We start from the raw sequence: 14854 nt of genomic DNA, 5'->3' as shown, positions 1-14854 counted from the left end.
ACCTCACAGTAAAAGTAAGAAACACAAGGTGGCTGTAAAGTGGACAGATTATTTACAAGCTCAATGACACACACACACACACACACACAGAGAGAGAGAGAGAGTTTTTTGTCCTGACCTTTTCTTTTGTCCTCTTCATATTGCCACTGTTCACTCTTTTATTATCTTAAAAATAAGTATTTAGAATGATTATATAATATAGAATTGTTGTTGTTTGTGTTGTTGCTACCCTCACCCATATTTCCTACATTCTCCTTTCTTGCTTGACATTAATTTCCTTCTTTGCCTTATCGTTCCCTTTGCTTTCTCTTTCACTCTGCCTTGTTTTAAATGTGCACACGGTGCTAGCCTGCCTGTTGTCCTCTTCTTCTCCTTATCACAGAGCTTTTTCATGTTTCCTTTTCCTCAGCGATGCACCTCTTTGGTCTAAACTGGCAGCTTCAGGAGAGTGAAGCGTATGGGGCGTTTGAAAATGGAGGCGTGGCGAGAGATACAACTCCAAACACCTTCACGGTGTCCACAGACAACGGTGAGGTCATGCCGAAACCACCGTGAGTCCGTCTTCTCCACCAGGAGCACGACTTCCGATTTATGCTCATCCACTGCAGGAGGTCGTGTGATCCTGATTTGCTGTTATAATAAGTGACGACTGCGCAGTCATTATGTACAAACTGTATAAGTGGGCATCGAACCAAACTAACTGGTCAAAAACTAGAGGATTCCAGAGACATGCTGTCAGATGATGTCCAGGAGACCCCTTGAGGTCCTTTAATTCACCGCTTACATGCCAGGGTTTTGTGTTTTCTGTAAGGATTTAGTTCTGTGATTCTTTTCAAACATCCTTCTAAAGTTATAAAAGTGCAACTAGCTTTGCTCGTCCCCTGCGGAGTTCATATGCATGAATATTTATTGGCTTGTTGTAAAAGAGACATTTTCCCACCCTCCTACGGACTGTCTACCAGAACGCAGTTTGTTGTCTGCTTCACTTTTTGGCAGCATTAACATTCAAATATAACAGAGGTTAATGTTACATTGCCCTAAAGTAGCATTGAGTGCTGTGCAAGTGGTTTATAGTTTACAAGTACATGTACAGTAGTGTTATCAGTCTTGTTGCATTCCTCTAGAGATTAAACGCCAAGCTCTAAATGTTCCATACCATTGACGGAGCTATGAAGATGCTTCCAAGCCAATAAAACATCAGCTGATCTTTGACCAATAAGATCATTCGGATTAATATAAGTTTCTTAGTTTCTGCAGATTGTACAAACTAAACGGACGATAGGGGCTGATGCAGCTTATATTAGTATAACAACTCACCTAAATATTACACACTGACTCTCTCTCTCTCTCTCTCTCTCTCTCTCTCTCTCTCTCTCTCTCTCTCTCTCTCTCACACACACACACACACACACACACACACATTCAGAGTCAGTTGGTTAATTGCCTGAATGTAATTTCTTAAGCTGCTACAGTATAATGCTATGACCTCCCCAGCCAATGAAAATGACAAGCTTTGAGCAGCAGTTATCTATCTGACACATCCTGATTCGTCATTACAGAAATAAATGCAGGTCAGATTGCAGAATTATATAATGGAGGAATGTCTTATTTACTATTATTAATATTTAATACAAGTGTCTCCCTTGTGCCGGTCCCGAGCCCGAATAAATGCAGAGGGTTGCGGCAGGAATGGCATCCGGCATAAAACTTTGCCAGAATCACGCATGCAATCGACTAGAAGGTTGATTTGCTGTGGCGACGCCTGACGGGACAAGAAGAGGAGGAAGAACAACAATATGAAAGGAACTAAATGATTTCCGAAGTGACTGTGAATTTTTATTCCTCAATCTTTCTGTGCAGGTAAATTATTTCTTCTGGAGAACAACACCATAGACACAGGAGAAGTGGATGTGGGCAGGCGAGCCACACAAGACGTACCGCCAGGTTATTCACACACACACACATTTACACAACTGTCTGGTCTGTGATATATATGTTTGTTTCTTTATGCTTTTTCTTCTGTATTAAAGGAGTGTTTTGGAGATCCCAGCTTTATATCGACCAACCTCAGTTCTTAAAATTCAACATCTCGGTGCAGAGAGATGCTCTTGTCGGGGTGTACGGACGCAAAGGCCTACCACCATCACACACACAGGTTAGCCACACAAACACATGTTTGGAAAGTTTAACACAAAGGCTTTGTTCTGGGTTGTGGGACCCATTTTCAATATTTCCCATATTTTTATATTTAATTATTGTATTCGTTCTGAAACTCCAACGCTAACTCTTTGGAAAGAAAGTGGGAAAGAACACACTTTCACCAATGTGACGTTTCAATCCAACGGATTTGTGGGGTAAATCTAGGAAAACAGATGAAAGTCCAGAGAGAAAAACATCTCTCCCCCCCCCCATTGTATTCAAAGCAATAAAACATCGACAAGTTGAAAAGCGTTTACATTCATGGACTTCAGGTACTTGTACTGTCACGGTGTTTGTCCTTCTTCCAGTATGATTTTGTGGAGCTTCTGGATGGCAGCCGCCTCATTTCCAAAGACAAGCGAGCGCTCAGCGACATGGACTCAGGACGTGCCGGCGCACACGAGGAGGAGCAGCGAGGAGCTCGACACGCCCGCTCAGTGAACCTCCACGATGCCGGCTTCATCCAGTTCCTGGACACCGGAATCTGGCATGTGGCATTTTACAACGACGGACGCAGCACCGAACAAGTGTCCTACAACACCATTCTAATAGGTGGGGAACAACATTGTTATATAATAAATGTACTGATTTTATCGATTGTATAAATATAAAACAGTTGGTGATATGGAAGAGAAATGTGCTGCGTAAATTACAGGCTACTGCTAACTGAAGCATTTAATTTAATTCAGTGTGTGTGCGTGCATGTGTGTGTGTGAGAGAGAGAGAGAGAGAGAGAGAGAGAGAGAGATGAGAGGCAGCGATGTAATTGGAAGTTTGCATGTGTTGATCTGATTGGCTGTAACTACGGCAACCACAGAGGGCCTGTGTTGTTTTGTGTATGACTATGAATGTATTCATTTACATATTCAGCATTCCCATTTAAGTTTACTCTTACCCACCCCCACCCCCCCATCTCTGTCTCCCTCCCTCCTATAATCAGAGTCGATTATGGAGTGTCCTCAGAACTGTCATGGAAACGGAGACTGCCTCTCGGGCCTGTGCCACTGCTTCCCAGGATTTTTGGGGCCGGACTGCTCTAGAGGTTAAAACACACACACACCGAGAGGCAGGACATGCGGGCGGATCTGCGCCCGCCTGTGCTGTGCCATTATTCTGTTTCTCTGTGCAATGACATTGCGTTGTCCAGAGGTTTGAGAGCGTTTTATCACCGAAGGCCTGTGCTGTGATGCGTTTTTGCCATGTTCAGGGTTTGTATTCTTTATCTGACTTCATTGCACATTATTCTCATTCAGCTGTCACGCAACCAGTCAGCGCAGGGCTTCCCAATAAAGCCAGAATTGCCTTCACATAAAAGAGCCGTTGTTTGCCGTCTGTGACGAGCAAAGGAAATACGTACAATCAGGATAGAGAGATATGTCACAAAAGCCGTACTAATGATGTGGATTGTTGTTTGCAGACACTGTAAACATACAAGGTGACATTTTTGGAGCATTTGAGGGACTCCGGTCCATTTTCCCGTCTGTTTCTGCTGCAGCTTCCTGTCCAGTCCTGTGCAGCGGTAACGGCCAGTACTCTCGAGGCCAGTGCCAGTGCTATAGTGGATGGAAAGGTACCGAGTGCGACGTGCCGGCCAACCAGTGCATCGACATCAACTGTGGCGGACACGGCATCTGCATTGTGGGGGCCTGCATCTGCAATACCGGTTATAAGGGCGAAAATTGTGAAGACGGTGAGCCTAATTGCATCCAGCAGACACAAAGGGGTGTCAGTACGTGTTGTTGAAATGCTGAAACTTGATGGCTGCTCTTTAATGACATTAACAATGACCACTTCTCTGCCCGATGCAGCTGAAAGTCCTTCTGGCTTCATTTTGTGGGACTTTCTTTCTTTTTTTGAATCTAAAAATGTGTCATGTACAAAAACGCTTGTACAAAAAGGTACAAACTTAAAGTTTAGTAAGTATTTAATAAGTATTGACTGATCTAATCGATTGATTCTCAGTGAGTACTGCAGCTCAACTATAATTAATATGATAGGTGTGCCTAAAACTTTCTGTAAAAGGGATATTTACTTCTTTTTTTTACTTGCAAAAATGATTTACATGCATACTGAGTACATATATTAACTTCTCTCTCTCTCGCTCGCTCTCTGTCTTTCTGTCTCTCTCTCTCTCTCTCTCTCTCTCTTCAGTGGACTGCATTGAACCCAGTTGTTCCAGACATGGGGTGTGTATTCACGGTGAGTGTCACTGTCAGCCAGGCTGGGGCGGAGTCAGTTGTGAGATCGCCAAGGCCATGTGCCCAGACCAGTGTTCCGGTCACGGCACCTACAACACAGAGACCAACACTTGTACCTGTGAGCAGAACTGGACCGGGCCGGACTGCTCTTTAGGTGTGTATTGTGTTTATTGACTTTTAATTCATCTGTTCATGTATAGGATCTCCCTCGATCTGAATTTTTTTCCTCATTTTGAAAGTAATTTCTTTTTTTTGCCACATAATGTCTTATTTTTAGCAGCATTTTCACGAGTGTGAATGTGGTTTCCATAATATTTAGGGAAGGATCATGATATGAAAAAAAAGGTAATTAAATACAAAAGCATTCAGAGAGCGCAGACCTCCGCCAAGCAGCTCATTCCCCTCCTAATTGGATGTACACCGTCCACACGGTGGATCATCTGCATGATAATCCAGATGATCATCATCAAAAGGTTCTAAATTGTTCATGGTATCTTTATACACCAACCATGAAAAGTAAAAGTTAATTGGAGTTGCTGTGTATTTTTAACTGATTTTTGAATCCCTAAATTGAGTTTTCAATGTTAAAATGTAATATATTTTCCTGACCTCATTCTGGATCAGATCCAGAAGACATTTTGTATGCTAGTTCATATCGGACCCCTTTATGACTGTGATTTTTGGTGAGTGAATACTTTCTCCATTATCAGTGAATGGGGATCTCGCTGAGAAGACTCATCTTCAGATTTTTTTTTTTCATCAAGCTCCATCCGGCAGTTTTTCCGTAATCCTGCTGACAAGCAAACAAACATCATTAAAAACATAACCTCTTTGGTGGAGGTAATTAAGCACATAAACATACATATAAGTCCCTAGGAACAAACACATAGGATGTGATATGCAAGATATTAAAAAACTTTGTTTCCTATAAACCTTTTTTATACAAAACTCTAATCACCTAATCAGGACTTGTTACTCACATACTTGGACACCACGGATCATCATGTCGAGTTATCTGACACGGAGAAGTCACAGATGTCTTTGCACTTTATTTCTGCACAAAGTCGTTGCTCAATGCATATTCCATCCATTATAATCCAACAAGCAAACCATCCAATAATTGGACAACTGCTCTGCCTCCTAAATATGAAAACAGCAGCAATATCAAAACGTATCCTAGCAGGAAGTTGTTCTCTACTGCCAGCGACACTTTGCAGATGGCTACGTTTGCATATGCATTTCTCCGACAGAGGTTTGCGAAGTGGACTGCGGCAGCCGTGGCGTTTGCTATGGCGGCGTGTGTCGGTGCGAAGAGGGCTGGACTGGGACCGTCTGCGGCCAGAAGGCCTGCCACCCGCTGTGCAGCAAGAACGGTGTGTGCAAGGAGGGAAAGTGTGAGTGTGACCAGGGATGGACAGGGGAGCACTGCAATATTGGTGAGTGGATCATGCATTCACACACACACACACACACACACACACACACCAGAGAGTGCATGATACGCTTCTTATTTGTCTCTCAAAGGTAATTATTGAGTAAGAAAATGAAAACGACTCACTGTTTTTATATAAATGGACTATGCAGCTGCAGCATCCAGTCCGCGCTGCACCCACGAGTGACTTCTGCCGCTTTCATCCCATCAACATCACCTGAAGAAACAGATGTAGACTGTGGGCGTATGATTTTTATGAGTGTGCTGGAACTGCTACCGAACAGATAATGTGCATTTGGATTATTTAGATCATTTTTTGTCTTTTTTGTCTTTTTTTGCATAAAGCTGCTGTCATGAGAAAACCGTTTGAAGCGAACAGCTGAAAGAATCACTATTGCCAAGTGCTGCTGAATGGAGCGCTGTCTTTCCCTATTTCGCCTGCTATCTCGATCATACGAGGGAAATGTTCTTTCTGAGGGAGCGAGAGTCAAACAGCGAAGCAGATACTCATTAGCGTTTTTTTTTTTACGGCAACTCTCCGCCGAATCCGCCTCTTAGGAAGGTATTTGCTATCAAACAGGCGGAAGGGGCTTCAGACTTGGCTTCGGTGTTCTTCGGCGAGTCGCAGACACTGACACAAACGGAGAGGGATGCCGACAGCATAACAACAGTGAGATGGGGAGGGATCCTCTTAGAAGCGCTTAGCCAACAAACAGCTTGTTTGTGTAGATGGATTGTGTGGCTGGGGAGACGGTTTGTACAGGCGCGCTCTGTTCTCACATCGCTAAGCAGCCATCATTTCACTTATTGGTCAATGGGGGGGGGGGGTAATCCAGATACCGGATCAGCGAGCGGATGGCAGCGTGTGTGTGTGTGGTGAACAGCTTTTATTAATTAGTAGTAGCAGCAGTAATCTTAATTATATTAAAATGTATGATACATGATTCAATCCTTACTTCAGGATTATTTCTATAGTCATAATTCATTTTGTTTAAAAGAGAGCAAAGAGCAGCCGATGATTGTTTGACTTTGAGAAATGAGTTTTGGGGAAATCATTTATTATAATTCACACTTTTTTACAAGTGATACACTCACACACACACACACACACAGAAATATATAGAGAGCTCGCTAGCAGCATAGAACAAATGATCATTTTGAAGGGAAGTCCCGAAACCTCTCCACATGTTCCTGATTTGTCATATATTGTACTTTAAACCTCAGAAGATTATTTTGCACAGTTTCCAAACTGGTTCTGTCCTAAAATATGTAATTCACCTCACGTCCGATCTTTTCAAATGAGGCAAGGAAACTCATTTATTTGGTGTTACCTGTTCACCAGAGCAATGGAGCAACACGTTAGTCACCAGAGCGGCGTGCAGTTCCTTTGTCGGGTTCTGGGGTTTTCTGGCTATCGACCTTTAGATGAACCGTCTGCGCTGAAGTCCCTTGACGAACAGGGCGGTCGATCGCTGTCTTTGTGTCTGTCCTCTGCTCTCGGTCTGTCAGAAACAGCTGAAGATGTCACACACACACACACACACACACACTGTGAAGAGGCGGCAGTGTAGGAGTGCTTGTGCTTTAGAATGTAACCACAGTGACACCATCAGAAAATACTCTACAATCACACCATGTCTCTCTCTCTCTCTCTCTCTCTCTCTCTCTCTCTCTCTCTCTCTCTCTCTCCCCAGTCCCGAAGGCTGTAACTTTGCTCTTTTTGACATAAATGTCTGATTTTGTCCGGTGATGACCTGATGAGAATTTGGGGTTTAAAGGTCAACACGACACCACAAAACTCTCATTTAGCTACAGCCAAACTCGGGACGTCTGTTGCCGGTTATGATAAAATACATTGAAATAGTTTCATTCTAAAAATGGGGGAAACAGTGAAGGGCTTTTCAACTTTCCTGTTTGCTCAGAATACATTCTAGAAACATTTTCTTGCCATAATTCAGCGCCTTAGGCCTGAAACAGAAGCTGAAACTGTGTCCATATGTCAGATTTATGCAGATGCTGGTTTAGCTGTGCTGATTCTATGAAACTGTGCTGCCTGGTGAACATGTGAGTCCATGTTTTACAATGTTCTGCTGACGGGGAGCTCGAAGTCATGCACAACTGATGGACAGAAATGTGAACCGTAACTTTACTAACGCAGGGAGGCATAAATCTACTGAGCTGAAATTCTGTTTTTCTTCCTAATTTGCTGTCTATCGTCAGACTAAATTATCTCTGTGTATTTTCTTCTTCATCCCTTCCTCTTTAAAGCCCACAATCCGGACGTTAGAGTAAAAGGTACTGTACTCTTTTCTCTTTTTCCTCCTCATCGCTAGCTTTTCCCTTATTCATTTATGTACTGTAGCACAATGGATGCTTCAGACATTTACTGACTTTTCTTTTGGCTATTTTAGCACTCTGCTTTGTTTCATCCCATCCTTTCAGTTGTGTTTTCCAGCCTTGAACATGCATTATTAGTGTTTATTTTGGAGGATTGAGGACTTTTGCATTTTGATCATAGCCAAATATATAACGGCTTCATTTTCCTCTATCAGCACTCTCAGATTTCTTTTTAGTTTTTATTATAAATAAAAAATGGAGATGAGCTTTTTTCCTTTTACTCCCCAGCTGGTGGGGATGGTGTCTTCAGACTTCAAACTCTTGTCAAACTCTCATCATTGCAGGAAACATCAATGCATGCCAGCGATAGAGTTTAGCTTGAGTCTTCCCCCTCGTGTCCCTGTGAAAGACCTTTGGAGTGAGATGTTGGGCAACATCTTTATTCCCACAGTCAAAAGAAAGGAAGAGAATCATAACTGAGAAATTCAATAATGATCTGCAATTAACAGCTTCATGATTCGATAGACTAAATACAAAAGTGTTTATGTGAAATGTTGTGGAAAAAACACTCTTGTGGAGGAAATGCTGTCGAAAGTTCTCCTGAAAGGCACGTTCTACTGGTGAAATGTTCTTATTGAGGGTGGATTTGGTAAAGATTGATTGATTGGAGAGAGGTTCCTGTAAAGAACAGATTTATTGGAGAGAGGATCTCATAGAGGATCAGTTCTACTGGTGAAATGTTCTCATTCTGCTAGAGAATGGTTCCTGTGGATGGCAGGTTCTGTTGGTGCCCTGGGTCTTCTTACTGTTGGGGGGGGGGTTGCTGCTGTTACTGTAATCAATATTGTGTCCCTATTAAAGGTGAAACCTTCCTCTTTAAGATTATTCAGAATGGTCATTCTCATCGTCTGTTTCACAGAATGCGTTCTTACCGACGCTATCATTGAACTGTTTCTCCCCACGATGACGTCATCGGGCCGAATGTTTCTAAAACCACAGACTTCAAATTATTATTATTTTACTTCTTCAAAATGTTAATTTGCAAATTGGATGAATGGAACCATGTTTGTTCAACTTTAAAATAAATCTGTTGAAGTTTGAATCTCTCTCTCTCTCTCTCTCTCTCGCTCCCATGACCCCTTAGCTCTTTCTTCTTATCCTCCTCTTCCTTCAGCCGGCATTTTCATCTGTCCATCACAGAGAGTATATTTGGCAGTGCTGCTTTTGTTCCGATTTACTTTTTATCCCTAATCTTCCTCCCTCTCTCCCTCGTGCCCTCTCCCATTCTCAGGATTTAAAGGTAATTCATGCCAAGGGCTTAATAAAAGGCCTTCCTGTCCCAAAGTACAACCGCTGCACACTCTGCTCTGTTAACTCAACTTCCTTTGGTTCTCATTTACTTTAAGTTTATTTTTGCCATTGTTTGCCTTGTTTTCTGTCCACTGATTCTGTTTTTGTCTTCTTTTACTATCGGATACTTCTGTTGATATTCATATTAATTCAGTCTCACTATTTTGTGTTTCTTCTTTTTTTCTGGTTACATTTTGTTACATGTTGTCTTATCACACACAAGACACACACAGTACATGACTTGCCGATGTATGTAGCACATACTCACAAACGTGGTGGTGTACACGCAAATACTTTATACACAACCCCAAGGCTTGTAGCGCCTGCTTTGCATCCAGATGCCTGACTTCTACTGTATGTGTCAATCGAGCCAGCTGCTGTCCCTCTGTCCTCTGTCTGTCTTTCTACTCTGGATTGTATTTCCTTTTCGCCTCACCAACCGCTCCCTCCACCTTGACATCTTCGTTTTGTCTCTCAAGCTGAGCTTTGCTTGTTTCCGAACTCAGTGAAATGATTTCATTCAGTCTGATTGCCAGCCTCGCTGTCTATTCTGTGATCAAGGAATGTCAAGCAGAGGCATAAAGTATAGCCTTTTGGGGGACATGCAGTCCAATCCATCCTGTCCTCCCTATACTTTGTGCGCTGCCTATCTGTCTCCCTGTTGTGTTTTCACATGGATTAGAAACCTGTGATTTTTCGCTGACTATGCAAATAATGTCAAAAGGAATCCCCATTTCTTCAGCCTAAAAGGCTTCCCTTTAAAGACAAGTGGAGGTCTTTGTGAAAAATTATCACCTTCTGAGGTCACAAATTTCACTCAGATGGACGGATAAACGATTGAATATAAACTATTATAACTTCTAAATGTTTTAGCATTCTGGTGAACATTTTGTTTTTCTACTTTTTCTGTTTCTTTGTGTGCCATTGGTCATCATTATGTCATTAATGCATCATTAAGCCACAATAATTAAAAATGGCCATTTATTTTTGCTTTGGTTACAGATGAGATTTTTATTTTAGTTATTTATTTTACTTTGAATTGAATTTGGATTGAAGCCACGCGGCTCAGCGTCACTGTTTTGACTGTTGGCAATCGTCTTTTGTTCATGTGAAACTACAACCTTGGCGTATTTCACTCAAGGCTGACCGTCTGTCTGTCTGTCAGTCTGTGTCGCCCACGTGTGGGTTCAAATATTTATCTGTGTGTCTATCAATCTGTCTTTCAGTCTGTCAGTCCATTTGTCGGAGAAACGTTCATCACACACGCCCAAATGCCTTAATACACATCAGGATTTAACCAATATGGGTCTCTGAGGTCTTCCTGAAGGTACTTTTGGACTGAAGCTGCTGACAGCTAGCAGTTTGTGCTGACATGCAAATAAAATTCAGATGCCAAAATCATGTACGGCATGTCCTTTAGAAGAGGAATGAAAAGCTTCTGAAACAGTGAAATTCTCAAGTAAACCACTGGGCGGTTAAAATAATAGATATCTCATTGTTTCTCTCATCATATATATATGTGATATATATATATATATCGTTAGCAAAACATGTTTGGCTTTTACAGATGGCGGAATTCATGAACTATGTGTTTTCACAAATGGCCACTACACAACACCATCTATTAGTTAGACAAGATGATGTTGACAGCATTGAAGTGAAGTGCAGGACTCAACAGTTGGGCCTTGATCTAATCTCATTTGCACCGAAATAAAGTCCATCTGTTCGTAAATCAAAAATATAATCCCTCCTGCATCCAGAGCTCTCTGAACTTGGACAAAACTTGTTCACGCAAATTGGCTGCTGCAACAATTCTGTTAAATGTCCCAAGCAAGCTAAAGTAGCATCTCTACAGATGCATGCTTCCGATTGATTCCCACATCAGCCCTGTCCCTTGGGGAGTTTAATATTAGCGCTATTAAAGAGCTCCTCTTTCCAACTGGTCTAGTATTTAACACAAGCTATTTAGTTTTGCATGGAGTGCCGGTCAAAGGTGTGGGCACTGTACATTTGTGATGGTCAGTACCAAAGACCCCTTCATTCCAGCTGTGTGGCTGACAGTGTTGATCAGGGAGTCGCCCTTCTCATGGGCATTAGTAGACGGCCACGCCTCATCCCTCACAATATGATTCCAATCTTAAATGATATTTGCGCACTCATGTCCCTCCGGCGTATGTCCAGTTAGGTATTTCCAAAATCATGACAAAAGTGTTTGGTTTTTTTAATTATTACTTTCTGTCGCATTTAGGCCACGGTCATGTGTTTCTATTCTGTCAAAAGTGTGAACTGAGGCATCATTTCGGCGAGACGAAGGAGGATTTCTCGAAGCAATGTGTAGCACCTCCTGTATTTATCACCTGGCAACCCACCCCCGCCAGTTTGTGCCTTTCAGTGGAGACGTTTAGCACCGTTTCAGAGGCTTTTCAAGCCGAGAGGGATTAACTACAATAGATCAATTATCTCCTTACAGAGCTCCAGTACAAAACTATCATCACCTACCTTCAAAAATGTATATTGGTTGAAGACTGTTTCCCATCCTGATGACCCCCAGATGACCCCCGTCCCTCTCATTCAAACGCCTCTAACCTTTCTTACTGTGTGTTTGTCCCCTGTGCCCAGAGGGTTGCCCAGGTCTCTGCAACAACAATGGACGATGCACTCTGGAAGCCAACGGCTGGCACTGCATCTGCCAATCAGGATGGAGAGGAGCTGGGTGTCATGTAGCCATGGAAACGCTGTGTACTGATGGCAAGGACAATGAAGGAGGTACATTCGTCTGGCTGAATGTTTAGATTGCGAATGATGGCAAATAGATGAACATGTATATTTGTTTAACAGACGGGTGAAGAGGGGTGAGGACGGATCACACAAGCTGGGAATTAGCAAGGCGTTAGCAGGTAGCAGGCTGTTGGAAAAGAGGACTGGTCTTAAAATGCCCATGTGTTGGAAGTGATTGTGAATTCATGTGAAAACCACAGGCAAGCTCTATGCAGGGTTAGTATCTGTTGGCGTGGCCAATCGGATCTTCCCGTCAGGCCAACAGAATGTCAATTAATTCCGATCTATTGTTGCTCACCAATGGAGCAGGCCCATTCTGTGGTGAGACTGATTGCTAATTAACTGTCCACAATAGTTCACCTGTTCTCCTGAATGGTTTTATTCTGCAACTCCATCCTCATTGCTCCGTGGGCCCATCATCAAGCAGTCTGGCTCCCAGACTGAAGGGGGCAACCTTGTCTAATCCGGTTCTAAATGAGTTGCTTATAGTCCAAAGTGTGTGTGTGTGTTTGTGTGTGTGTTTGTGTGTGTGTGTGCGCGCGCGCGCGCGCGTGTGTGCATGTGCGTGTGCGATGAATTGGGTTTAATAAAGTAACATACAAATGATATCCATATTTTTAGCCTGCGTACCCCCTATCTTTCCATCCACCGCTCCACTGCTCCTGTCTTCTTTCACTCAACCCTCTTATTACTCGCTCTTTTTCCATCACTCTATTGGGGACCTCGATCCTTCTTCCTGTATCCTTAACTCTGATTTAAATCTTCCTGGAAGATGCAAAAATACAAATAAAAATGTCAATATTTGTGACTGACCTGTTCTCGGTTCTTTTATAAGACAAGGCTGATTTAGTTACAAGAAAATGGAAATAGAAAACAAATACACAAACAAAACAGGTGTTTGGACCCAAGCATTGTTTTTGCTACATTTCTTCATTTTGACCTATTTCGCTCATCTGTTTTTGACCATAATTATTCAGACACAGCATTTTTCTCAAACTCCAATACACCAATTATAGGTGGTTTATGTGGCCATTCTCCCCATTCATTATCTTCGACCATCTATTTGTCACCCCTCCATCCTTATTCCTTTGTAATCTGTGTATGCTTTTATGCTTTATTTTTCTTAATCCTTTCATCTCTCATTGTAAGAGGGAAATTGTTTTTTTGAAGTGCCCACATTGACGTTTCTAATTTGGATAAAGCATGATAAAAGTGGCCTTTAGAGTGCCCTTATATTGAAGAAAACATGATTAATTGCTATTAAAATGATGCAGGTGCACTAATGACTGCCCTTAAAATGGAAAAGATGTGCTGCGAGGTACACGGTGCACCTCCGATAAAAAAAAAACATGCTAAAAGGTTTTTCTGGGATGCCCTTGGACAAAATGTGATAAGGTACTCTATTGGCTGCCCTTCCAGCGGAGGAAATATTCTGCCATTCTGGGTAGGCTGCTCTGCTTTCTAGGAATCTAGTTGGCCTCTGTGCTCTTTGGTAGTCATGACATCTGAGTCGTTTTATAGAGCAGTTTTAATCTTAATCATGCTTTGAAACTGTTTCACCATAAATGCATTGCTGATCTCCTCTGCTGATTCTCCCTTTTTTTTGCCGCCGCTCCTAAGACAACTGGAATCTGACTCATCTTTACCTAATCCTTCATTCATCAACATTCCTCCCATCATCTCTCGTCCACCTGTAACATTTCCAGCATCCACTTTGTGTCTTTCCATACTTCAGTCTCCTATTCCGTAAAACTATTTATTTATTACTATTTACTATTCTGTAAAACGTTTGTGTTGTGTTTTTCAGATGGCTTGGCGGACTGTATGGATCCAGACTGTTGTCTGCAGCCCTCCTGTCAGAACCAGTTGTACTGCAAAGGGTCGCCTGACCCGGGAGAGGTGCTCAGCCAGTCTCCATCACCATTGGCTCCTCAGCAGGTGAAGAGCCCCAATCAGAAATTAAGTCAAATAAGAATATGTTCACAGTTTTCTGCATTCCATTCCACTTCCCGATGCCACAGTACACCAAAGAGGAATGTAAAGCGACATCTGTTGAACTATTTCCTTTTATTTCCCCCAGGCTGCCAGGTCTTTCTACCAGCGTGTTCATTTTTTGTTTGGTCCTGAATCCACTCACGTCATCACTGGACCCAGTCCATTCAATAAAAGGTAATTGAATTTGTGTCTTCCTCCTCCTGGGGCCAGCAGCACAAGCGATTGCACAGGTTGGTCCCGATTCCAAAGTTTAATCACGCATTTCAAATTGTTCCTTCTGGGACAAAAGCAAAGACTAGTCGTAAGATTTGGAAGAGATCATTCAGCCTGGCCTTATGTCAAAGCTTGAAATGTAAATACCAGTCCATCATGTCAGCCTCACCTGACTGTGAAAAAAGCAAAGAGCTCAACTCAGCAAGAAGAACTGTTCAGCAATGTTCTTTTCTGCACCTCCAAACATGTGCGCACAGACACACAATCCCCCCAGCGGAAGGAAGGATTTATGACCGGCCCTGTCTTAAGAATGAAAGAAGATACTCTTCATGTTTTTGTCATGCCATAAAAT

General features: G+C 42.5%; 1 protein-coding gene across 1 annotated transcript in view; it reads left to right on the top strand.

Annotated features, from left to right (window-relative positions):
* The window catches only part of LOC137906693 (teneurin-3-like), a 131489-nt gene that overhangs the window by 86622 nt on the left and 30013 nt on the right, over positions 1–14854 (top strand). Inside the window, exons 8-19 of the mRNA XM_068750981.1 lie at positions 410–529; positions 1861–1944; positions 2031–2155; positions 2508–2586; positions 2620–2751; positions 3140–3241; positions 3695–3889; positions 4351–4551; positions 5648–5833; positions 12136–12282; positions 14102–14232; positions 14375–14463. Of these exons, the coding sequence (XP_068607082.1) occupies positions 410–529; positions 1861–1944; positions 2031–2155; positions 2508–2586; positions 2620–2751; positions 3140–3241; positions 3695–3889; positions 4351–4551; positions 5648–5833; positions 12136–12282; positions 14102–14232; positions 14375–14463 (1591 nt within the window). The remainder of the gene's footprint in view (positions 1–409; positions 530–1860; positions 1945–2030; positions 2156–2507; positions 2587–2619; positions 2752–3139; positions 3242–3694; positions 3890–4350; positions 4552–5647; positions 5834–12135; positions 12283–14101; positions 14233–14374; positions 14464–14854) is intronic.

This window comes from Brachionichthys hirsutus, chromosome 17 (assembly GCF_040956055.1).
Source record: "Brachionichthys hirsutus isolate HB-005 chromosome 17, CSIRO-AGI_Bhir_v1, whole genome shotgun sequence".
Classification (NCBI taxonomy): Eukaryota; Metazoa; Chordata; class Actinopteri; order Lophiiformes; family Brachionichthyidae; genus Brachionichthys; species Brachionichthys hirsutus.
The sequence above is the reverse complement of the archived record's forward strand: the minus strand, read 5'-3'. Positions and strand labels throughout refer to the sequence as shown.